Source organism: Chaetodon auriga, chromosome 4, assembly GCF_051107435.1.
Source record: "Chaetodon auriga isolate fChaAug3 chromosome 4, fChaAug3.hap1, whole genome shotgun sequence".
Taxonomy (NCBI): domain Eukaryota; kingdom Metazoa; phylum Chordata; class Actinopteri; order Chaetodontiformes; family Chaetodontidae; genus Chaetodon; species Chaetodon auriga.
The window spans coordinates 5825739-5852280 of record NC_135077.1 but is presented as its reverse complement, the minus strand read 5'-3'; the positions used below and the strand labels follow the sequence as shown (position 1 = coordinate 5852280).

General features: G+C 42.6%; 1 protein-coding gene across 2 annotated transcripts; it reads right to left on the bottom strand.

The window, feature by feature from the left end:
• Positions 1-865: 865 nt before the first annotated feature.
• On the bottom strand, positions 866-25937 carry LOC143319136 (myosin-9-like). Of its 2 annotated transcripts, XM_076727781.1 has the most exons (43): positions 25729-25937; positions 21242-21432; positions 20968-21108; positions 20680-20836; positions 20200-20227; positions 19832-19925; positions 19382-19402; positions 17921-18013; positions 17549-17612; positions 17010-17108; positions 16574-16717; positions 16111-16206; positions 15867-15943; positions 15408-15602; positions 14452-14625; positions 14053-14226; positions 13809-13923; positions 13182-13372; positions 12708-12829; positions 12251-12320; positions 11963-12123; positions 11713-11821; positions 10776-10907; positions 10413-10619; positions 10172-10309; positions 9908-10031; positions 9495-9666; positions 9016-9228; positions 8726-8870; positions 8432-8638; positions 7428-7532; positions 6852-7004; positions 5803-6051; positions 5296-5508; positions 4837-5049; positions 4587-4748; positions 4307-4435; positions 3943-4031; positions 3558-3681; positions 3084-3292; positions 2682-2790; positions 2358-2530; positions 866-1905 (listed from the first exon to the last, which is right to left on the bottom strand). In XM_076727781.1, the coding sequence occupies exons 2-43, from the start codon at positions 21425-21427 to the stop codon at positions 1800-1802; spliced, it is 5883 nt and encodes a 1960-aa protein (XP_076583896.1). In that variant the 5' UTR covers positions 21428-21432; positions 25729-25937; the 3' UTR covers positions 866-1799. The 2 variants fall into 2 exon arrangements, with proteins under 2 accessions (XP_076583896.1, XP_076583897.1); XM_076727782.1 differs by lacking the exon at positions 19382-19402.
• Positions 25938-26542: the final 605 nt, after the last annotated feature.

Genomic DNA, 26542 nt, shown 5'->3' with positions numbered 1-26542 from the left:
CAGTGGCTGGTGGTGGATGTTGCTGTTGTACAGCTCGTTTAGCACACTGGAGAAATCTGGACAGTGCTCTGTGAAAAGGACATTACTTTTAGTTCCATACTCTCCATTTCTTCTCTCTCTATAAGTTAGGAAAAAGGGGGGAAACTCCTTAGTCCTTATCTCCATAGTGGCACTCAAACTCACATTTCTCAAAGACTTAATTTACTGTTTTTTAAATGTGAAGTGATGAATTTCGTTGGACATATTTGTAGCACCCCCATACAAAACAGATTTTTGCACTAACAAGATCAACTTTGGGATTTGGATAATATGACCTATCCTCACACGAGACAAGGAAAAGAAATGTGTCAGACAGTTTGTCAATTTATTGCATTAAGGCATTTGATAAAATATAATTAGCCTTCAAATATTGGCATCATATGACATGTAATGACAATCCCATTTCCAAAAAATCTGGGATGCTGTGTAAAACCTGAATGAAAACAGAATGCAATCATTTGCAAACTGTGCTTACCAACAATGGTTTTATGAAGCGTTTCCAATCCCATGTAGTAACATCCTTTATACAATCATGTGCTCACAAAGTGGTGAACCCCACTCCATCCTTGCTTGTGAACAGCCGAGCGCAATCATGGTACTATCACCTGTTACCAATGAACCTGTTTACCTGTGGAATGTTCCAAACAGGTGTTTTTGGAGCATTCCACAACTTTCCCGTCTTAAGTTGCTCCTGACCAAACTTGTTTGAAAGGTGTTGCTGACATCAAGTTCAAAAAAAGGCGTAGATTTATATAAATCGATGAAGGTGATGAGGTAAAACATTACATACTGTTTTTATAGTCCATTAAGTATATGTCAAAAAGGATTAGCAAATTATCATATTTTCTTTTATTTATGTTGTATACAGTGTCCCAACTTTTGAATCAGGGTTGTAGTTTGATAATACAGTGTTAGGGTGTCATATACTTGCTCTGAAGTATGCAGGATTTAACTAAACACTCAGGCTAATGTGCTAATAGAAACCCCTCTGCTGTGCAAAGCAAAGCACAAAACATAGTACAGTGAGAACTACTACATGATGACCCACCACCAGCAATCAATGTGTAAAACCAGTGAGAAATTATACGTCAACCAAGATAGATGATGGTACAAAACTCATATCAACATTGTCACCAACACTGCTGTATGTCGACTACACCACTCTGATGAACTGAACAATTTCAACTCTTGTTTCCGTTTCATCTGTGTTGGCATTGTGCAAAATTGGTTGAGGTAATAACATGAAAGGATAACACAGTGAGAGGAAAAGCATACAGTACACATACAAAGGTTTATACTGAGATTAGCAAATGTGAAATTTGTAACTGCATCATAACTCCCAAAAGACCCTTATTTTGGTGTGCAAAACAAGCATTAAATATCCAGTGTTTTTTCCCCAAAAATGGTACAGTAACAGCACATAAACCTCAAGCACAAATAAAATGCAGTTGCAATGGCTAGTTACAAGAGGAATATTTTCTGACATACCCATTAAGTAGAAAAATACATCGAGAAAAGTATGCGTAAAGCCTCTGTAGAAAAACGCCACTCACATTCACTGAGATGAATACGATTATTTGGCCAAATATAAATGCATTATATGGAAAGTAGCAGTAAGGCTATAAAATGATTGTCAATGGGAACACAAGGCTAAATCCTCTCAGGAAAAGTCTTATTTAATAGCTTGCATGTTTAATGTTTTACAATGTCTGCATGTTGACTGTGGTCGTTATTATATTTCCCTCTTGGCTCTTCTCCGTTCACTCAGCGGCAGGCTCAGATGCTTCGGGCTGCACCTCCACTTCCTCATCGCTGTCCAGGCCAGACCGATTCAGGGTACGCCGCATATTGAAAGGCAAGTCACGTCTTTAAAAGAAACAAATAATGGGTCAAACGCAGGCAGGTGCTGCACAAAAACTACTACTACTACAAATATTACATACAAATAGAGAAATACAATATGATATATTATTGTAGACTGTTTAAATCACATTTCAAACAACAACAACAAACAAACAAACAAAATCCCTAAAAGTTGGAGGACATGACAGTTTTTAAATACAGTGGTTTAAGTCAAAACAGCAGTTGTTGAGATATCCTCAAACTCCAAAAACACTGAATCCTACACAGCTACGCTGACAGAGCTCCTCTAGTGCCACAGAAGCCATCACACAACGGTTTTCACAGGCGGAGTAATGACAAGGAAACTGATCTTCAAGTGTAAACGTGATGTAGTTTCCCTTTAACCTATTAAATGCGATATGTAATTAAATGTGAAAGGAAAACTTATGTACTAAGAGGAAGTTGGAAGCCTCTACCTGAGCTTGCTCTTCAGAGAGCTGACTTCACGGTTCATAGCGTCTGCTGACTCGGCAGCATCATCCAGCTCCCTCTGCAGCTTCCTACGGTAGGCGTTGGCTCGTGTCACCTCCTCCTCCGCCTCCTCTAGCTGACGCTTCAGCTGGCGCATGCGGCTGTTCGTCTTTTCTACCTGCAGATAGAAGGTTCACTTAGTGCCAAAAACAATACAAGCCAATCAGCAAAGGATTCCAGTCAGGATCAACCTACACAGTAAGGCTCTTCTCTCCTCCCTGTAATAATCTGGGAATTAAAAGAGAAAGGAGATTAGTAATGAGGCTTACCTGGTCTTTGTATTGCTCCGTGTTGCGCCTCTCATCATCAACCTGTAGCAATATCTCTTTTAGCTTCTTCTCTGTCCGTCTGGCCAGCCTGGAGGCCTGCTGACGCTCTCTGAAATGAGTAGAAAAGAAAATGCAGTGAGGAATAAGTATACAGTCTGGGTCATAAACAAAAAAAGTAGTAAAAAATAAAAAATAAAAAAATCAAGTTTGCTTTATAAATGAACTCCTATCTTTCCTTCCTGAATCAAGTATACACAGACAAAATTACTGAAGCTTAGGATCAAAGGATTTGATAAAGCAGAAGTGGAGGTGACAAGTCACAGAAAAAAAAGTTCTGGTTTTCTTTAAATCATCCACATTTGTTTGAAGTGGTTTCGAAGTATCCATTACACCAGCACTCACTTTGACTCTATGTCGAGCTGTTCTTCCAGCTGAGCGATCTTGGCCTCCAGGGTGGTGATGAAGGATTTGTACTTGGACTTGATGGTTCCCTCTAATTCCTGCAGCTTCAGTTTCAGCTCCTTGTTCTGACGATCCAGCTGGGAACGAGTCCCTTCCAGCCGCTGGGAAGAGCTGCGCTCTGTACTCAGCTCCGTGGTCAACTGCTCAGTCTAATGTCAGAAACGCACAGAGGAGAGGCACTGTTAAAGTAAAGGATATCCTGAAGTACTTCATCTTTGGTACTAGTTGAGGTGTTGTTTCTTCACCTGACAATAACTGACAATTCTTTTGCTGATGATTTTGTCCAGATAAAGTTACAATTCTTTTCTTTATCTGTTCAGCCATAGAGTTATTGCTGATGCCAGAAATTACAGGTTAAGTTACAAGTTTATCAGCTGCAGTGATCAACACATCTAAGAAACTGTGTGTCCTTACCTGCAGTGTGGCTCTCTTCAGACGCTCGGTGACCATCTCAGTGTTGAGATGCTCTTCCTCCAGCTCCTCCTCCAGCTGGGCGATACGAGTTTCTAGCCTCCTCTTCTCATCTGTCAGCAGAGAACTGGCAACAAGTGATTAAGAGGAGTGACAGTTAATGGCTAGAGGCAAACTTGTAGGTATCCTTTAAATGCACAAGATGACCATGAATTTCAATAACAAGTAAATACTCTATACTCCTACTATATAATATCTACATGTACTGCAGAGTATGAGAGGCAGCTCTCACCTGTAGAGTATATTGTAACATGTAAAGTGTCAAAATATCATTTCTAAAGTCTATCAAATACTATCTGAAAAGTAGCTGCCACTGTTGGGTTCATACTTCTTGCTGTTGCTGCTGTTAATCTCATCCTGGAGCTCATCTCTCTCAGTTTGAACTTGTCTCTTGAGTCTCTCTGCAGTGGCCAGATCCTGGAGGAAGCAGAAGCAACAAGTATATTAAGACTTAAGCCTGATACTGCAGAGGGTGTTGGGACAACTTGAGTTCTTCATTTTTCTCCCTCTGGAGGCGATAAAACCAACACTAAACTTCACCATCATTTAATACTGCATGTACATGTGGTTAATATAGTACCTTCTATAATATCTGGTTGAGTCTATGAAACAAAGAAACTGTCCAGACTGGATGTAGGAAAAGCACCCGGTTTGGGTTCAGAATTTTTTATTTATTTCTTTGACTTTCATACCTCCTGCAAGTGCAGGGCATCTGCCTCCATGGCTTTGAGCTTCCTCTCAGTCTCCTTAGCCCCATTGACAGCTTCGTCTTTGGACAAACGCAGTTCATCCAGCTCTCTCACCAGCTCTTTCATTTGGATCTGGAGAGTACACATGCATACAGCAAAGCTTAAGTTAGACACAAAATATATGTTTGGAGTTATGGTTAGGGTAAGGGGATGGGGGAATGCATTATAGGAAGTGTCCTCAGAAGTACACTAGTACAAATACGTGTATGTCTGCCTGTTTTACCTGGAGTTTTTTCAGTTGCTTGAGGGCCTCATCACGGCCCTTGTTGGCAGAATCGATCTGGAGTTCAAGCTCTGCCAAGTCCAGCTCCAATTTTTTCTTGGATGAGAGGGCCTGACCGCGCTGCCTGCGTTCATCTTCCAGCTCGACCTCCATTTCACGCACCTGACAGTGAGAGGATATTTAGTTGGTCAAACCATGATTAGCCATTTTTTCCCCAGCAATTGTGCATGCAGCGGTTTGGGAATGGCACCTCTTTAACCAGCTGCTTCCTCCTCTCCTCTCCCTGCTCGTCTCTGGCCTGCAGGTCTCGGTCAAACTGGGCCTTCATGGCCTGCATGTTGACCTCCAGGCGCAGTTTGGCGTCCTCTGTGGCCTGCAGCTCATCCTCCAGCTCCTCCAGCTGAACTCTCATCTCCTCCAGCTGCTGCTCCATGGTCCGCTTTGACCTCTCCAGCTCATGAACCTGCGGACAAGTTTGCACTGTTACACATCAGCATTTTTCAGACAGCAAAGAGGGGCGATGATGCCAACAATCTACTCCAACTTTAACATCTGCTGAGAGCAATGATGCAACATTTATTGCATCAATGAAACATCATGAAAATGTTTCCAGGGTTGACATTTTTACAAATGGCTGACCTAATTGAGACCCAATTTCATTTTCTTGCAGCTCTCCATGCACCAAATTGATGCCAGTGTTTTCTCTTACACTCTTGCCGACATCATCCTTGGAGGAGACCAAGTCTTCCATCTCAGCTTTGAGCAGCTTATTGGCCCGGTCCAACTCGTCTTTCAGGTCTGTCATGGTCTCCAACTCACGGGCCAGTGTCAGCGCTCGCGTTTCCTTCTCCCTGGCCTCAGCCTCGGCCTTGTCGCGCTCATCTGCATACTGAGTTGAGATTGATTTCTCCTCGGCCAGCATCTAGGGAAAGGACAGATCAGAAAAGGCAGTTAAATTGAACACTGCTGAATGAAGGCAACATCGTGTGGTGAAATGAACAGTGCATCCAAGAATGTCTGCGAAATTAATCTTGGATGCTACAAATGAGTGTTGATATTCATATTTGCTGAATATTTCCTATGGCCATTCAGTTATTACTACAGCTGCCACTTTCATTTAACAGAATCTCATCAAACTGTCCAACGAAAAATAAGCAGGCCTTGAGTTCATCATCTGTCTTTGCTCTGTGCACTAAACACACTGTTGACATGATACCTGGTCAAACTTCTTCTGCTTCTTCTCCAGGTTGGAGACCATCTGCCTCAGGTGGTCCTGGTCCAGTATGAGATCATCCAGCTCCTGCTGTAAACGGGTTTTTGTCTTATCCAGTTTGTCGTAGGCTGAGCTCTTCTCCTCCAATTGCTGTGTCACACTGTCCAACTCCCGCTGGAATCGTTTGCGGCCCTCCTCTGCCCCCTCCAGGGACAAGGCCTCCTGTTCCAGCTTCTTCTTCACCTCCGCCAACTGAACACAACGAAAAGAAGAATTAGAATTAGAAGAACAAGAACGAAATGTGGACAAGCTGAGGGACATTGTGGATGTCTGATGAATGAATGAGGGCAATGGTACGGAGGAAGTACTTATTACTATACTTATTTGCTGAGGACGACTGAATGAAAGGCGTAATGAGAAATGCAAACCAAAAATCATTTGCACCACGCTTCTAAGAATACGTCTAAGAGTCCAACAAACACCCTAAGTCCTTGAAATCATCACCTGGGAACCACAAATGTCTGTACAAAGTTTGGTGGCACTTCATTTCATAAGTAAATATTGAAATATTGCACAGAATAGGTGAAAACTGTCACTTTCCATCTAGTGCCACCAGCAGGTCAAAGGATCATCGAAGTCATTATAATTTAACCTCTAGGGAGCTTGAATATCTGTAGCAATATTTTGTGGCTATTCATCCAATTGTTGTCAAGATATTTCCCTCTGAACCACAAATGTCAATCTGTCTATGGCACGAGAGGAAATATCAAGTGTTCTCAGTCAGTAGCACACATGATCCACACACCAGCACGCCCTTTTTAATCTCAGTCCATCTAATAGTTGTCCAGGTATTTCAGTCTGGACCAAAGCAGTGGACAGACTGACCGACACACTGCCAACCATAGCCACACTGCTAGCATGGCTATACATACTATATACATAAAGTCATCATTACTGATCTGAGACCCCTCTCAAATCAGCTCTCTTGAATCAGACAGATATGAAAACACTTTGTTTAAGAGCACAGACACAGCGTGGCATCGTGGACCGACCTGAGCCTGCAGAGTCAAAACTTGCTTCTCCACATTCTTCTTGCTCTCTTCCTCTTCCTCCAGCTGCTCCCGCAGAGAGTTCTGCTCGTCCTCCATCTGCCTCAGGCGGGTGGAGAGGGACAGCTTCTGACGAGTCTCCTCTTGGAGCAACTCCTGGAATTAAGATAAGGAAAGCAGACCAGTTGAGAAAAACATATTCCTTAAACCCTTTGAACTCTTTTCTTTCCTAGATTTTTGTTTGTGTTTGTGATGTTTTGGTAATTTTTACCTTGAAAAGTCATGCTTAGTTCCTGTTTGCAGGGTCATTGTGAATGTACAGAAACGATTTAGTTGACAAATTCAGACTACTTGTTTTTTTCTAAACAAGGTATTCAATTCAAGATGTTAGAAAATGAAGAAAAGCAGAAAATCCTCACTTTGGAGAAGCTGGAACTAGTGAATTTTTGTCATTTTTGCCTAAAAATGACAACTGATGATTGAAATAACTAATTAAACTACTTGTTTAAGCTTTATATGAAATTAAAAGACACAGAAACAACAGTAGTAAACAAAAAAACATCGCCTTTGTGTTTGTACCTGTGTGTCCTGCAGCTGAGACTCTGTAGTAGAAAGGTCTTTGCTGGATTTAATGTTCTTGCCCTCTGCTTGACTCAGGAGGTTGTTGAGGTTTTCCAGCTCAGACTGTACACCAGAGAGAAAGATAGTCATTGTTAAATCAGCCACTCCATCCATCCTCACAGAAACATCACCACACACCTTCCTCCTCTCAACCACCTTTACTTCCCTTCACCCTGTGAATCACCTCTAATACCTGGATCAGACTACTTGATTCTAGCCCGATTTTGAGACAATTTTGTCGTGGGCAACGAATTACCAGCGTCATGGCCGATCGCGAATGACAATTTGTTGAGCTGTGGCAACAGTACCCCTGCCTATTGGACGTACCATGACCAAGACAAATGTTGGCAAGAAATAGTGGAAGCACTTCATCAGTCCGGTGAGTAGCTGACATTATCCCTCATTATTGACGCGGTAAGCCCGCTCCTTGTACAATAAATAATTATGGAAACAAAACTGCTCTGTGTGAAACTCGTACTTGTCCCAGTTGTTATCTGGATGCTACCCAGTAGATGTATAAGTAATGACTGAATGGGCTGAGGCTTATACCGCCTCTTGCATTTGCTTTTAATGTTATAGTGCACCCACTACCATTTTCTCTTTCTTTTCTTTTGGTTCACAAGACCTCCGTCATCACAATTCAATTTTATTTATATAGCACCAAATCACAACAGAAGTTGTCTTAGGACACTTTCCATATACAGCTGGTACAGACCAAACTCTTTTCACACAGACAATGCTTCTGTCAGTTTGATTGGCAGTTGATGACATCTGAACTTGTGCCTGATTGTGAAATAAGACATGCTGTGATTGGTCGGGGTCATACATGTAGTCTTGCCAATCACCTGACCAAGACAGAGCAAGAGTTTATGGCGCTGATCGTTACATCTGACATCATCAAAGACCAAAAAAAATCTTGTAGTGTGATCCCGGCATAAGTGAGCTTTCTGTCCATATTGTACCTGCAACTTGCCCATCTTCTCAGCCGTGTCCTGCCTCTGTCGTTCACTTTCTCCGTATTTGACTTGTAGCTCTTGAACCTGGGCTTCTGCCTTCTTGCGACGGTGGTCAGAATCCCCTTTGCCTTGTGTCAGAGTCTTAATCTCGATCTGCAGCTCGTTCAACTCGCTCTCCAGGGCCTGCTTGGCTTTCTCCACTGACACCTTGTTCTGCAGGAGTGTCACACATGTTACTGGTGTTATTCAGATGTTTGTTAAGCATCGGCATCTTTCTCTTCTGACCACCCTGTTCGTTACCCTTTTGGCCTGTTCCAGCTGTTCATTGAGCTCGTCGAATGCCTGATTGTGTTTTTGTCTCATGTCGGCCATCTGCTGCTCGTGGAGCTTGGCCTCATCCTCCAGATTCTTTTTTAGCTGGGTGACCTCTGTCTCACGCTTGGTCCTGGAAAGATAGATTGAGGAAATGACTGAGCAAAGACCAAGATCAGGGAGGAGAAACAGACCAAATGTATGTATCTTTGTACAATTGGGCCGCCCACAAAAACCCCACACTTCTGGCAGCAAGACTACTCAACCATGAAAGTTACCTCAGCTCCTGCTGTGCTGCAGTGGAGTCCAAAGTGTCCTCCAGCTCAGTCTTTAGTGCCTCCAACTCTTCTCCCAGGTCCCTGCGGTATTTCTCAGCCTTGCTGCGGGCCTGCCTCTCCAGCTCCAGATCCTCCTGCAGCTCAGAGATCTGAGCCTCCAGCTCCCTGATCTTCTTCTGGGCAGCGTTCTTGGCAGCAGCCTCCTCCTCGATCCTGGAGGTGAGATAAAGAGGAGGGATGAGATCGGCATACAGGTCCTCTGTGTGACCGTTCTTGAAAGTGAGAAGAAACGGCAGTCTTGTCTCATCATCACAGAAGTTCAAATCAAATGACAACAGGCATGTGCCACACAGTTCATCTGAAGCTCCAGGAGGGAAGAAAAGGAAAACTGATCATGCTAAGCAGCTCTATACAGTTCAATCATCACAATCTTGTTGCTTTTGCATTTCAAATGTTTTTAAATGTAATTTTCTTTAAACCTGGCCAGTGCACTATGGAGTTCTTCCTCCTTCTTAGCAAGTTGAGCTCGGAGTTCAGCGATCTGGGCCTGAAGGTCTGCAATCTGGTCATGGAGTTCAGTGGAGTCTCCCTCAAGTTTACGACGGTTCTTCTCCAACTCCTGACGCGATTTCTCCTCTTTTCTTAGACGGTCTGTGTTTAGGAACAAGGAGAAACCCAAATGTGTCATTTATTCATTTAAACGGTTATTTGAAAAGGTAAGAAAACAGGAGGTGTCTCTAATACATCAGATTAATAAATCTTACAGATCATGTTCATGTCACAGAGCCAGAGAGAGGTTTATGAAATAAATGATGAAACACACTTGCAGATGATTCAGTAGGAAACGAATCCGAAACAAAACACCACAATCATGTAAACAACAAATACTTGCCCTCCAAATCTGTGATCATGGCTTCGTGTTTATTCTTGAGTTTCTGCAAACTTTTGGACTTCTCTTCCTCCTCAGCCAAGTTGGTGGTGAATTCTGAGATCCTTTCCTCCATCTGTTTCTTCTCCTGTGGTTATTTAAAAAAAAAACAACAAGAAAATAAAGAACTGTTTCTTCTCCTGAGGTTAAAAATCCCCAAGAAACTATATGACTTGCTGTCCCAGGTGGACTTGGACCACAGGGCTCAATGAACACGTTGCAGGAGACCTTGATTAGCTTGCTGTTCTGGTCGTCCAGCACCATGACCTCCTCGTCTAGCTTCTTCAGCTTGGCGTCCATGGTGACCTTTTCCATCTGAAGCTTCTGTCTGGCTGCTTCCTCCTCATCCAGCTGCTGCTCCAGATCCTGGATGAACAACATAAACAATTTGCAATGTTAATGCATTCTCTTCTTTTTTTGTCTTTTTCCATCATATCTGACATTCTGTATCCCACAGGACTTTACTGACTGTGATGTTCTGCTGCATCTTTTTTCTCTCTGTTTGCATGTGGGAGACCCTCTCTTCCTCCTCCTCCAGGCGAGACTCCAGGTCATGCAGGATCTCCTCCAGCTCCTGCTTCCTGGTGGCCAGGCGGGCTCTCATCTCCTCAGCCTCTGCACACAGCTCTGTCTCTGCCTGCAGCTGCTCTTGAAGAGCTAACTTCTCAGCGTTCAGCTAGCAGAGGGGAATCAAAGACTTGTCATGATGTTTTTAATTCCACATGCTGCTGCAATCACGTTAATGAATGCCTACTGTAGATCTACAAATAAATGCGTCCACTTTAAGACTGGCCAGCCCTTGAGCTTACTCCAGTGTTATGGAGACTCCTACCTGTTGCTGCTTGAACTCAAACTCTTTGATCTGCTCCTCAGCCTGCAGTTGTCTCTCCTTCACCTTGACCAACTCCTCCTCCTTGGCCAGCATTTCCTCTTCCTGCCGAGTCACTTGCAGCAGAGGCTTCACCTAGAAGAAGAAAAGAAAAAAAACTTACAGCAGTGCCACAGTATAATGAAAGGTGAGTGCTCTACAGATGCCCCATTGAGATCACCATCTCACAAACATCAAGGTGTGTGGTCAGAAATCTACAAATCTGCACCCGGAGCATGTGACTTGCAGCCAAGTTGGGATAGAGTTGTGAAAACGAGGACTTGCAACTTGACATGTACTCGATTTGACCAGACTCCTAACCTGGTGACCCATAAATATTGAAAATTTGCTGTGCTGCATGTAGTTTTAAATTCTGGGGCACTACCAAAAATGTCTCGAATAATTAAAAAGAAAATTGGGATTCACATCACACCTGTGGCTGCAGCTTCTGGCACCAAAATAACGAAGTAAACCTGAAATCTACATAAAAGAATTTAGCCTTTAATTTAAAAACTGTATTAGCCTTTACACATAAATGATCGAGCAGCTTAACAGTTTCATTATTTTTATGCGTTTAGTTATTAAAAAGGACCTTTTTTCAGTTTTTGGAAAAAACTGAAGATTAGCTTTAATGTGTTGTTTGTCTACTGCACATCAGACAGGCTATTTAGCTCCATTCCAGCAGCTAGCTACCATTTTGTTTAAGTTTAAATCAACACCTAAATAAGTAAAAACAGGGTTCTTATTCATCTGACTACTATTAATACACAGTATTTTGATAGTAATAAATAGTAGCCATGGCACTAGCATAGTTCAGCTGCTGCTGGTTACTCCTGTTACTGAGTTGTCCAAAGCTTTATCGGCACACTGGAAAGGAAACTTTAACTTCCAAACATCTTACCTTGGTGAAAAGCCTCCACCACTGCCAGTTCCTGAGTTTAAGGTAAGCGGCACAGTTCCTCTGGATGACTTTCATGGCTGTCAGCTGCTGCTGTCTCTTTGCAAAGGCTCTGGGACAAAGAAAAAAAAAGAAAGTGAATAACATATCTGCCATTTGTCTAGAAGTATGTTCTCTCATCATGCTATGTTGCATTTATTCATTTGCACTAAACATGTTGCTTGATAAGATATTCTCTGATCATCCATCATACTTGCGGGCCACATATCCTCTGCACCAGGCCTGGAAGCTGATGATCACGTCAGTGATCTTCATGTCTCTCTCCTCCTCCAGGTGGGCCAGGACTCCAGCTCTGAAGAACACTTTACTTTGACCGATGCGGTACAGGTTTGAGTCCAGTTCCAGAGCTTTGATCTGATGTAAAGAAGACCAAAGCGACTCAGTGACAAATTCAACAGCTTGAAATTGAGAAGAATGAGTCTTTTCTTTTCTTCTTCTTTTGATGAATGGCTTACTTCTTAACCGGATTCATTGTTCTTACCATGAGCACACAGGCTTGCTTGCCGTCCATGAAGCCCTTTGGGATGGCATTTGGAGTGAGGATTTCATACCTGAGACACAGATGAGCAGATTACTCAAGTAGTTTGACTCGTTCTTGTAAATGTTTAATTACAGACAGCAGTTTGCAGAATTGAAAGTGCCACTCTTTTTACTCCATGACTTCCTTTTTTAGTCATTAGCACATTCATTGTCTTTCTTTGAATGATCTCTGGTTTGGTATAATCCATTATTCTCTTTCATGTTTGCCTCGCCTGAGAACTCTCTGAAAATGCTCTAGTGGGAGGATGATTAGTTGAGAGGGGCATAACAAGAGAAAGAGCGGGAAAAAAAAATATTTTTAGGATTTGTTTTTTATGCATCCAAGTCTCTTTCTAAAGATGCACTGGGGAAAAAATAAAGAAGTTGACAAGTTTGCAGATACATCTTCCGTTTGTTACCTCTGTCTGAACTCCTGGAAGACGATGCGGTTTGGGAAGCCCTGTCTGCAGATACGAATCCCCTCTAGGACTCCATTACACCTCAGCTGGTCCAGAACCAGGTGTGGCTCCAGTTTACCAGCCTGAGGAAGAAACAAATATATAAAGCACCATTAAAGAGCCGTTTGCATGCTCACTTTCTTTTTTGTACAATAATGTTATTATATTATTATTAGGGGATGTCATGTTGTACAAATGTGTGAGTTTGAGCTGTATAAATAAACTTAAAAACTCAGACTCCCCACATATCAAGTGAAGCTGAACACTTGTTTGTGTGGCTGAAAGCATTCAAGGCTCATGAACATCTCGTTCTTTTCTTCTTTGTTATGGTTACATTTGGGTGGAATACAGACACCAATATACCAGTGTACATTAGCATATTCACTATAATTTCTGCAACAGCTACGATGCAAAGAGTCGTTTGTTGTTCTGTACCTTCTTCTCGTGGTTGGGGATGATGCAGCGGACAAAGTTCGGGTTGGTGTTCCTGAGCGTGGCCATGAGGTTACCCAGCTGCTCCTTGTACAGCTGGCCCACAGTGCGGAACATGCCCTTACGGGTTTTAAACGCACCGTGCATGGAGTCCGACATTCCTGCCACCTTGTCCAGGCCAACAATACGGTCCACTGTGAGGACACGGAGAAGGTGGAACAAACAATTTTGTTAGTGTGTTCTACGACACTGACATTGAATCTTTCATCATTTCTCATAACAAAAACATGTTCATATGTCACATCTTTGACAAGTCGAAAACAAACAGTCCTGCTATCCTGACTGAAGCTCTTCTGACAAAACAGCAGAAGGCCTTGAACTTACAAATGCTGTGTGATTTTTCAACTGTTTGCTGATTTCAGCATTTACACTTTTACTGGCAAGTCATTGAGGATTACTGTAAGGTGGCAAATTTAAAGAAATCATTGTATAATGCACACTTGGTAAAAGCAGGCAGAAGATACCGGTGAATTCCTACATGTTTGTTTGATAGTTTCCAGTGTTTCAGTCATGGACCTTCAGTAGGCGACAGTGCACAGAAAGATGGACTCATTCAGCTGCATCACTTACTGTCTCTCCACAGATCGGCAGCAAATTTGTCTGTAGACTGGTTGAGCAAAGTGGCCACACACTCATTCAGAGGATCCATGTTTTTCATCAGCCACTCGTCTGCTTTATAGTCCACCTGCAACGGAGGAGAGCTACATTTATATTTATGTTGACTTAAGGCTGACTTAAGTAAAAACTTAACTAGAAATGTAACTGTTCAGTATGTTGATAGTGAAATAGTACAAACAAAGTTAGTGTCAATGACCTTTCCAGCATAGTGCATAATGCAGAAATCAGCATCGTCTTTGAGTTTCTTGGGTTTCTGGAACTTGGGGTGTGTTCCCTGCTCCTGAACCACCTTCTCCACAAAGCTCTTGTCTGTGGCTTTGGGGAACCAGCACTCTTCATCCAGCAGAGCCAGGATGCCTGGAGGACCAGCCTGAGATGAATGATGAGAAAAAAATTGTGGAAAACACATGTCAGTCTGCAGTTCAAAGGAATCCTGACTGATTTGATAATCCATGTGCAGTTACATGCCTCCACATGTATTACACAACAGAGATACGAGTAGCAACTTCTGCAGAGGCTTGTGTCCCTCTAGCCTAAAACAGATGTTGTCAGTGTTATTTGAATGAGGTTTGAGAAGGAATGGGAGACGTCTCACAGGTTTCTCAATGAGGTCGATGCAGGGCTGCAGGTCCAGGCCGAAGTCGATGAAGCTCCACTCGATGCCCTCCCTCTGGTACTCCTCCTGCTCCAGGATGAACATGGTGTGGTTGAAGAGCTGCTGCAGCTTCTCATTGGTGTAGTTGATACACAGCTGCTCAAACGAGTTCAGCTGCAGGGAAGAATCAGAGAAACCGACAGGAAAACTTGAACTTTTAGTGTAACCGGTTGTCATTTCTTATCACAAAAGCATTCTTCTTCTTCTTCCAGCTTCTCAAATGTGAACATTTGGTGATTCTCTTTGTTTTCCATGTTAGTAAACTGAATCTCTTTGAGTTTTGGACTGTCAGTCAGATCATACAAGAATTTGAATGTCAGCTTGCACTTTGGAAAATGAAGATATTTTTAGAAACAAAACGACTAATTAATTGATAATGAAAATAATCAGCTGCAGACATAGAATGTGTGTAGAGCATTTACAATTATACATAACCATATACTTAATAATCTGAAATATATTAAGCCAAAATAATATTACAGAAATGTATACAATATTCTGTATTCACAAGAAAGCAAAGCATTACTAGAGGTCAGAAACTCCACAGGGAAACTTTAAGATGGTCACAAACAAGACAAGTTTGTACGTTTGTACAACGTATGAATTCAGACACCTGTCTGAAGTCTATTAGTCAGATCTAAACCCAATGGGCAGCAGCTAGTTTTCCTGAACCCCCCTCCTCCATATCTGGGGGAAGTTATGAGGGGTTTTTTCTTATTTGTTGTGATTGGAGCTCCTCTTCATGTGTGGTCCCGCTGGATTTTGTATTTATTTCTATGAGGAGCTGGGCAACATCTTTTCATTTCTGGTTGTGAATGGAGTCTGCATCTGTTATACTGGTTGCAGCATAAAACAGGCTCTTGTGTTTTTGATCTGTCGATCCTTGAACGCCTCACCTCAAAGATCTCAAATCCAGCGATATCAAGGATGCCAATGAAGGAGGCTCCCTGTCTCTTGGTCTTGTCCAGGGCTTTATTGATCCTCAACACCAGCCAGCGGAACATCCTCTCATAAGAGGCTTTGGCCAGAGCCTCAACAGCAAACTCAGCCTGCTCCTGGGTCTGGGCTTTCTGGACATAGTCCCTACCAACCTGCAAAAAGAAATACTCGAATGTCATCCTGTGGTACAAAATCATCATCATTGCATAGAAACCAGCTCAGTGACAAAATGTTGCTGATTTTGAAAAAGAAAAAAAAAAGGTCAAAAATGTCTAAATGTCCAGATAAGACATCAACTGACAGACGCATGGAGGACATCTGCATTACAAACTATGTGGCCACAATCATTAGAATAAAACAAATGTTTTATATTATTGAACATCAAGGAGCTTTCATGTACTGATCGAGATGCAGACCTTGATTCTGGGGGACAGAATGGCTCGTGTGAAGTCGGTCACATTGACGCCCAGCAGGTGACACACTTTCTGGGCAGCTGGGGGTGAAACATGGGGGTCATGTTGGAGGATGTAAAGTTGGATGAATTGGGAAGGTTTGAGTAAATGGACTGAGACAGATGAAAGGTGCAGAGGAAGTAATAATGATGATGATGATGATTGTGGTGGTGGTGGTGGTGGTGGTGGTGTGTGTGTATGTGTGTACCAGTGTCATCAGGCATGGAGGCCTGGTCTGAGTGACGCTCTTTCTTGAAGGTCATGTTTCCCAACTGCAGTACAGCTGACACCACCTTCAACAGACCTGACAAACAAACAGAAGAGGTCACTGTGTGCTGCAGAGGAAAGAATCAAATGATGAAGAACAGGTGCCACCACACCACAGGTTTGACAATCTTACCGTAGTAAAAATTAAAAAAAAAAAAAAAAAAACACCTTGGAAAACTGACTCAAGATATTTAAAAAACCAAAAAAATCCTTTTCCTCCATCAGGAATGTTACTCAAGTTGTTCAAAACAAATACCCTTTTAATAGAATTAAATACTCCTGGAAAAACAGGTTCATAGCACTAGAAGAGGTCAAAAACTCCACAGGGAACCTTTTAATTGATAAGAAAAATAATTAATTAATCATAACCCTAAACAAGTAAATAAAAGTAGGATGACTGGTACCAATTCTTTCCTCCTCTGGGATGCTCATGATCTGAAAGGCGTCCATGGTCTCAGTGAACATGTCCTTGTCCTGCTGGCCAGGAATTGTCATGTTTCCATTGGACAGGAAACGATACTTGCTGTAATCCTCCAGACACAACTCAGCTGAATAGAGAAAGAGAGGAGAGAATTATTAATGGAACCATTTTTATTTGTTAAACTGAGACGGGCCTGCTACACTCTACAACTTTCTCACTATTGTGTTCCTACTGAGTGAACTGAGAAATGAGAAGCTCAGTTTCAAATATAAATAGACTACATCAGCTACTTCCCATGTTACTTAATAAATGTCTTTGCTCTTGCACTACAAGTCATGTTCAGCTTACAATAAACCACATTTATTTTGCTACTTTCTACAACCTTCATGATGCTTTCACATCGTCATAAAATGTCTTACAGCGCAGCTTGTCTCCTGCCCCGGACAGCATGTAGTAAAAGATGTGGAAGCTCCTCTCGTCTTTAGCTTGACGGATGGCCCGAGACTTCTCCAGCAGATCTGGTATCATTTCAGTCAAGGACAGGCAAAAGCAAACGCAGAGGGACAACAGCATCTTTATAATGTAGTGCAGAAGTGAGGCTGGTGATGGGAACGACATTAACTGCACCAAAACTGAAATTTACGGGACTTTATGTTGCACTTGAACCTGCATTCTTACCCAACCTTGTGGCCAAGTGTCAAAAACTAGTTTTAATACTTGTAATATGTCAGCTGATATGAATCTCACATGGTACTTATCCTGTAAACAAATTTGCTGAATCAAATAATGAGAAACTGACAGCAAACAAGAGGCAGTATTATAAATATGCAAATACAGATTGGTGTCTGTCACTCTTGCTCAAATGTGTTGGATGAAGCTTATTCTTGGCCACCTGGCAGGTTAATCCATCCCAGACAGAAGAATACAGAAAGTAATTAGCATGTTCTTAAAAGGATACAAGTTTCGATGTTGGCTCCAACAATGTATCCATTGACATCAAAGTTGATCCTGATGAATTTTCCCTGCAAGAGAAAACAAATCAAATATCTTTGAAAGGCAGCAAACTTATTAAAAAGGCCCTAAAAACCTATTTTCTCAACCAGCTTCTCACTATGAGCTCTGGAACCCGATACATGCACTCAATCTGCCACGGTTTGTCATTTTACATGAATGATTGTGTTTTCGTCTGTACGCTCCTCACTGGTTTGAAGTGGGTGGGACGGTGTGTTAAACTCATCCTTTACAACTCATGCTGTTGATTCCACTTGTATTTTGATTGGTGCTTATTAGAAAAATAAATTTCAAATCAAAGGCTTCAAGGCATTCTTACAAATCTTGAGGAGTTGTCATTCTTGACGGTCTTTGCATTGCCGAAGGCCTCCAGGATGGGGTTTGCCTGCAGCAGCTGTTTCTCCAGCTCTCCCTGTGACAGAGAGGACAAAGTATTAGAGCAATCTGCAATAACACTTTATCATACAACTCTAAAGTGGACATTAGTCAAGCCAGCACAACGTTAAATCATGCATTTTCTTTCCTGCTGCAGATCTTTCATTATGAAAAGCGTGCAATAACTCGTCCAGCGCATTATGAACTCAGGCTGTGTATTTAAAAGAATCACCTCAGGGGATGTTATCATTGCCCAATCAACCACACGTGCACATGCACACACATGCACACACATATACCGAATCCTGCACATTCCAACACACATTCCAGCAGCACAGCAAGCCCACTCAAGCACAAAAACCCTGTGAGACCATGTCTGTCCATGCAGGCACAAACAAGAGAACGCAGAAGCACACAGGCCGGTTAGCCAAGACGCCCCCAAAGGAAATGCAAGAGTGCACTGTGACACTCCAAACAAGCTACATACGACTGCACGACAATGACAAAATCAAGACTGACCAGATTGAGAAAAAAAAAGCTGCTGGGTGGAGTGGGACTGTGTCACCTAATACAGCTTTTAAAACTACAGGCACAAAACAGCAAGGTGTGTTTTCATTTGAGACAACCTCAGATAAGGTTACTGCTCAGCTACTCGGCTGTGTTGCTGGGCAGTTCACCGCCACGAGGTAAGTTACTGTTGAGCAGATGCATTTCTTTATCCTCCGAACCCTCATCAGACTCTTAACTGTGCATGGAAAACATGTATTTCAAAAAAAAAACCATTCAACTCTTACCAAAAAGTTGGAGCAGTGCCTAAATCTTTCTACTGTTGAAGGTTTTTATTTATTTATTTATTTATTTATCTTCGTTTTTCAAAAGGTAATTTGACATTTTGTGGAAATCTGTTTATTTGCTTGCTTTCTGAGAGTGTTATTAACACCACTTTCAATATCTGTATGCTAATATGAAGCTAAAGCTAGAGGGCACTTAGCATTGCTTAGCTTAGCATAAAGACTGGAAACAGGGAAAAATTACTAGTCAGTGTGAAAATGTCATGTTGTGATTTAACATGAGTGAGGGGTGGGGGACTATTTCTTCCACTTCTTGGTTTTGTACAAATGAGACTTAATGTGTTAGTGGGCAAATCTTGTTGCTTTAGACAGAGCCAGGCTAGCAGTTTCCCCATTTCCGGTCTTTATGCTAAGCTAGGATAACCAGCAGCTGGCTTCAGCTTTATATTTAGCGTACAGACATACAGAATAAGCATGTGTCTCAAACTGAACAACTATTTATATAATTTACATAATGTTTAATCATTTCCTTAAGAGTCCAGACAAAGACAATAAAATGTTTCTTGTTAGTAGAGTCAGACACCATGCGTATGGAGTCAGAGGGATGAACTCACATGTGACAAAACTGCACTGCCCTGGAGAAGAGGTGAAAAAGGAGAGAGTTCAACACATCTGATACCAACTTCAGCACATAAAACGACAGAAAAACATGGTGTCACCTGAAGATGTAAGAACATTTCATGTAAAGTCTTATGAAAAACCCTGTATATCAGGAATAAGGGTACAAGTCCACACACACACGCACACGCACACACACGCACACACACACACGTTCAGCATCACTTGAAGTCACCACCGAGAGGTGAGTCGGGCACGTCGGGGCCTGAAAGAGGAATGTGAAGTAGTCGCCACACAGCTCATTCAGGCAGGCTACATTATGGAGGTGGACCAGCATGGAAAGAGCAAAAAAATACAAGGGAGTGTCCAAAAATAAAATAAAAAAAACCATCAGGAAAGAATCAGGATGAAACAGAGACTTAAAAAGAAGAACAGTTTTCACTGACCTGGTCTTTCTTGGACTTGAAGGACGAGGCAACGTGGGCAAGATACTGAATGACTTTCTTGGTGTTTTCTGTTTTCCCCGCTCCTGACTCCCCACTATAGAAAAAGACACAGCAAAGCAAAAGATTTAGACACATAATATGCATCCATCAGAGGAGCATCATGGCAGGCATCACAGGCAACACACCACACAACAATAAGGACAAGGTTTCGAAAGTTCCAGAACAGCAACTGATTTTGACTTAAGTCAATAAAAAACAAGATTCAAGCTTGATCCTGCAAACAACGGACACAGTCTGTACGAATCCATGCAAAGAAAGTCTGACCACTAAAAAGTTGTTGAGAAGATACCAAGAGAAGAGGAACCTACGTGCAGAGGATGGACTGGTCCTCACGATCTGACAGGAAGACAGAGAGGACAAATGTCCATCAGGGGAAAAGAAAGTTGTCATAACAGACACAAAGTTAGAATAAAGCAACATGTGATCATTTCACTCTGCAGTTTGTGTGTAAGCCGTGCAGGGTTGCGATGACTGACTGAATAATCAATTCGCTGATTGAAAGCAAATTAATCACCAATGATATATCAGATATCTATGAATCAAACATGGCAACATTATCTGGATGCAGCAGCTCCAATGTTTGTTTGAAGATTTGTTTGTCGGTGATTGACATCATTCAGTCAAAATTACTTTTCATTCACTGATAATCACTCGTTGCTGCTCTATAACTGTGTGCATGTACAGTGTCTACTCGCTTGTTATCTACGTACTGTATATATACACTGCACAAAAAATGTCTAAAGCTGCTAAACGCGCCATTTTACTTCACAAATAGGCAAGTGTGGTACCCTGCATCATGCTCCTGTAGGCCGTGTCCGTGATGGCGTAGATGTGAGGGGGCATCTCGTGCCTCTTTTTGCCCTTGTACATGTTCACTATCTCCTCAGAGTAGATGGGCAGGTACTTGTATGGGTTGACCACCACACAGAAGAGACCAGAGTACGTCTGGTAACAGAGAAGATAGTTACTGTCAGAGAGTTTTAGTGCAACCAGTCCCGAGTGCACACAATAAATAAATAAAACAAACTATCTGATCATGTGCCAGTATAGAAACTCCTGTATCCACCCATACTCACATAGATGAGTCCAGAGTAGTATCTCTCCTTGAGGTTGTGCAGCACAGAGGCCTCATTCAGGCAGGTGAGCTCTGCCATGTCCTCCACCTTGTTGAACTTGGGTGGGTTCATCTTCTGAATGTCATCCTTGTTTACCTTCACCTGAGATTAACAGAGAAAACATTAAATATTAAGATTATATTATGTATACATATTATTTTTAAGACAATCACAAATGCATCAATCAGATGAAAATGTTCAACAACTTCATTCAACTCTTAGTGCCGACGTTTACCTTCTTGCCAGAGTCCGTCAGCTCCACCACACACTCCTCTCCATGCTCCTCCTTGACGGAGCCGGACTCAAAGCCCAGCTTCTCAGAGGGGATCCACACCAGCTTCTTGGTGGCCCAGTCGGCCTGGGCCAGGGGGTTGTTCACCCCGCTGCGGTCCCCATAGAGGAACTTGTCTGCGTCCGACATGGTAGCTTTAGGGTGGAGCAAGAGAACATTTTAAACACGGGTGAAGCCATTTTGAGCAGCCTGACCTTTCAAATGAGAGAAATCTTAACTCCTCTGCACAGTAATGCAATCAACACAACAGTCCTGGTTTAAATATCACTTTTGTGAAAATTATTAATATCTCTGGTAGGAAAGTCTCCACTTATTTCTTTGACAGTATCTAGAGCTGTCTTTCAACTTGGTGGAGGCTTTGGGTCGTCGGTCAAGACAGATAACGGCTGGTTTAGTGCAGATAGCCTGAGCATGTAGACATTTTAGATTCTGATGTGAAGGAGAGGATGTTAAGTCCATTTCTGACTCACATTTTGAATTCACATTTTAACTTATACAACATTCATTACACCACTTAACAACAAATTCAATTTACTCTTTACCAAATTCAAACGCTCAACCCCTTAAATTAGGTTGTGATAAACCCACAAAAGCTGCAATCGCAATGACTCAACTCCAGTTCTGTTGCATGTCATAACTCGTCTCTTTCCTCATTTCCTGTCATTTCTCTGCTCTCACAACAAATGAAGGCAACTATCTTTAAAATAATTAAGCCAAGTGACATTTAGAGGCCTCTGCAGCCCTGGTGGAGTTATTCAGTTGTTGTGTTGTGTGCTGGTGCTGCTGTTGGTGTTCTGATCTGCAATATGCTGAGAACATTTTGCCCATCCTCCTTTTACACGCAGAACATTATGAACACATTTCACTGTCACACGCCAGAAGTAAAGTCCCGTTTGCACATCTTGAAATTTGACTACAGCAGCCTCTGTTAGCACTGCTTGCAACTACACCTGTCACTCATCATGCGTGATATTAAGTCTGTTTGCTTAGGCTGTATTTGAGCTCAGACATGTGCCTCAAACTTCTCACTAAGTACCGACCTGAAGAGTGACGTGAACTCGCACATGTTGACAAACTAAACCTTTCACGGTGATGAAATGTAACGCGCAGGCAGAAGTTAACAGGAACCACAGCACAAGTCTGGGCACATTATCGCCTCAACAGTTGTCGTTCCACTGGATTATTACGAGCCTGCAACATCTTTACTGAGATGACCTAAAAACCGAAGTGCACACGAAAGCTCTTCAGGACACACAGATGTGGAGAAAACTCACTGTAACCTTAACAATGCAAATGCTGCTTTATGATGAGGAAAAATCAGATGAAGGCCAAACACGCTGAATTTCAATCCTCGCCTGTGTCTTCATGACATGAGGCTCAACACAGACAAAACAATTAGTCTGTTTTACCTGAGCTCTACAGTACGACTCCATCCTCTATTCCCTGTCTGACCCACATTCCTTCCTCACCAGCTCATTACACAGAATTCCACAAATTCCCGACTCCTTCTCCCACTCCTCATTGACCACAGCCCTCTCTTTAGGGCCGCAATTTCCGCCACAGGTAATTAATGTGCCGCTATTACATATCATTCTGCTTGAGGACGGTGAAGCTGGCTCTGTGCATTTTAAGCCTCTGGTGGTGCCAGTTATGTAAAAGTCCTGGTGAAAGGTCGGTGGAGGGATGCTTTGCAGGCGGAGAGGCAGGAAGGAATGTCGGGAGCAAGTCTGGGCAGAGAGAGAGGCGTCATTACTCTCCAACCACACCCTGGAGAAAGACTCAGGGCCTCATGAGAGCCACCATGAGAGCGCCCTCAAAAAAAGACCAAATCCATCAGCTGGATTCTGCTTTCATCCACACTTTTAGTTGAGTATCATTGATGGGATAATATCCTTGAGATGCATTAACTGAAAAGAATACACCTGAAAATAAATATGAACATAAAAAATGTTCTTATGGCATTTAAAAGCCAAATTAGGAGCCTCAAACATAAGTCAGCATAGACTGCTACATACATTCACACATTAGTTTACTTCTTACACAAGAATGTCATCGCTCTTCAGCAATAAACAAGGATTTATATACAAGTCAAACGGTTGCCTCAGTGTTTTACAGTCTGTACATCATGCAGCATTGTCGATCCTTAGACCCTCAGTTTAGAAAAGGAAAAGTTCCCTAAAAAAAGATTCTTAAAGAAGAAAAGAAAAATCAGTAAGTCCAAATTAAATGTGACTGTAAATGAAGACCAACAAGGCGTTGTCATTTCTACACTCATATAAATGATTGCATGTTTGTAGAGCAGCTGCCTCCTCTTAGGTAGAGGATGTATGATGAAAAAAAAACAGCAGAGCGTGTGTGCGTGTGTGTGTGTGTGTGGAGAGAGATAAAGACATAGAGTGTGTGTTTGTGTGTGTTTATAGAGCGAGGGATAAAGGGATCTGTGCACAAGGTGTCATCTGTGTCCCTCTTAAGTTCATTATGTGCTCAGACTCTTGAAGATCAGTGGGGGAGGAAGAGGAACACTGCAACATTTCTTCCGGTTGTGCCACTAAAATCCTGCCAAGTGTGCAAACCTGTAGCATTCCCAGAGGTGAGACACGACTATAAGGGCGTCACATATTCACAGTGAACATACAAGGGCGTGGACGCATCATCACAAAATCATTTAACAAGAAGCCCACACAGAAAACTTGTGACACTCGCATGTGTGTGTGTGGCCTCACTGCTAAAGCTCTCCATGAGCCAACTTCCTCAGGAAGTTGCTTAAACTCTGCTCCACACATTTTGACACTCTGTGGTTCAAAGCGACAAGATGAGCTACTTCAGTCTTCACGTCCTCTCATCTCGATCTCATCATTCGAATCCAGAGCAAAAAGGACTCAGCGAAACTCTGCTGAGGTCAGGATGAAAATCAGGTCTCAGAGTCTGACTGTGAGTGAAGTTTACGCATGTGTGGAAGCAGAATCCCTCCAGATCCCCTCACCTTGTTAACCTCACCAACCTCACAAGCTTTCAGGTCTGGCTGCGGATGCGTTCCTATTGTCTGCACAGACCTGGTTAATCCGTGTCTCTTGTGTTCTTCGGTCTTATCGTGCACATTTTCAACAGCATCTCCTGTTCTTGGCTGCCAGTCAATCCCCCATTTTATCCAGGCCTCGGTGGCTCTTACCTAACACAGAGGGCACGAGCTCTGCCATCTGCAGCCCGGCTTCTGACACAAGGCCGGAGGAACAAGGATTGATATCAACAATGTTGTGGTACTGACGTTCAGGATTAGTCTGAGCTCAGTGAATGAGAAGATGTTTCATGTCTTAAATATTTGGGTGTTGGAGTGGAGGTGGGCGGGTTAGATGGCTGCACTGTATGCTTGTTAAAAACGTGAAATATGGGAATAAAGGGGAGAAAAATCATCCAAAAAATAATAAAATCTGTAGCTGACTTCATGTTTAAAAAAGGCGATGAGAGGGCACCAAAGGACTCTTTGTGGCTTCAGATGTGGCAGCGCTGTTTCATTTCCGGGCTGAACAAAAAAGAGGAAGACTAGATTTTGATCAGCAAGTTATTCTCACAAGTCGTGAGTAGAAATTTGCCTCAGCTGAAATAATCTTTAAAAGCTCCTGTTGAAAATTCAGGGCAGACAGAACCAGAACTACTGCCACAGAGCCAATTCCTCCTTTGTGATCGCACGTCAATTTCGTATCCTGAGGGTAGACACGCAGCAGCAGGGTGTGTTTGTTTTATGAAAAGGAAAAAAGTTCCTCTCGTGCAAACGACCTGACAGACAGACAGACAGACAGACCACACTGCAGGGTGCAAACACAACAGAACTAAGCTAAACAGTGAAGATGAAAACACATTTTCAGACCACAGGACCTGTTTTTCCTGCGCTTTTATGCTCTTAGTGTCATCCAAACTATTATTTCCTGGTAAATAAAGGAAACATGCAGCCTGTCCTAAAAGATTAAAGCTGTGTCCATAAAAGGTAACCAAAACATGACATGTTGAGTTCAGGTCGATGTTACTGGCTGTACTGGGATGCCTGTTTGCCTCATAAAGAGATGTCACTTGGTGGCCTTTTAGCTGTCACGCTTATGAAACAGTCTCGACTCAAAGTCCCATTGGAAGATTTAATCAAAGAGTGTGAATAAATCAATACTTAAAGACAATCAAGTGATAAGAAAGCACGTGCGGGTTTAAAGGGCTCCTTTGTGTCTCCTGATAAGAACACCTGGCCAGATTGTGTTTGCTGAAGCTGGGAAATATTGCACATATTTCCCAACTTCAGCAAACCCAAATGATTTCTACTCGTCTTTCTTCAACTATTACTCCAAACTCTCACGTGTGCACCGGCTCATAAAACCCCCACCTGATGGAGACACGGTTAACACCACCCGGCTCTCCGTACCTGCAGAAAACAAACGAGGACACACCTGGTTTTCAGCTGCAGGCACTGTAGGTGAGCTCGGTTCGTCTTCTCGTGTCCGTGTTTGCAGCAGCGGAGTCCTGCTCGGCGACACTTTCTGTCTACAAACAAGCAGCTGCGGAGGTGGGAGCCTCGTCTCTGTCTCTGTCTCTCGTCTTCAGTCGTGTCTCTCAACTCTGTCATGTGGTCCAGCTGCTCGGTAGTGGCTCGGTAAGGGAGGACGCTCCGCGCCTGTAATCCACCCTCTTTTAGTTATCGCAGGTAAATTGAACGCCCCGCCCCACCCCCGCGGCCTGTGCTGCGTTCAAGAGCTCCACGTAAGAAATAAAAAAAGGCGAACTTCGGTTAGTTGTGGCCGAAAGTGCTTCTGAATCAACAGTAGTCCTTTAAAGAGTAGATGCGTTGTTTTCCTGGCTCACATGCTACTTTGAAAATCACACGAAAGCGCAGATTAACATTTGTAATGACTTAATGATTGCATTTATTTGGCTCGAGTATCACCCAGGAAGTGTTCTCATGCCTTTACCGGATGTCTTGCTTGTCCTGAAGGCAGCACAGGGTTAATTTTGTACATGATGAACCAGGCTCTCTATTACCTTCCCTTAAGTGAGATGAAGCCCATGAAAACAGACTGTAGACGGTCTCTTGGTGTTAAAGCATTTTTAATTAATATCTCGATCGATTTTGGAGTTCTGATTGGACAAAGCAAGCCTCTGAAAACTCATCTCTGACTCTGACATTGTTCAGACTAAATGACTAATTGGTTAATTGTAAAAAATAAACAGATTTGTCAAAAAAAAAAAAAGAAAAAAAAAAGTTGC

Coding starts and splice junctions, on each gene's coding strand:
- LOC143319136 (XM_076727781.1), bottom strand. CDS start 21,427: ATGTCGGACGCAGACAAGTTCCTCTATGGGGACCGCAGCGGGGTGAAC. Junction 18,014..19,381: donor GCAGTGCAGTTTTGTCACAT/GTGAGTTCATCC, acceptor TCTCTGTCACAG/GGAGAGCTGGAGAAACAGCT. Junction 7,005..7,427: donor CTCAGCTGCAGGACACACAG/GTACAAACACAA, acceptor TCTTAATTCCAG/GAGTTGCTCCAAGAGGAGAC.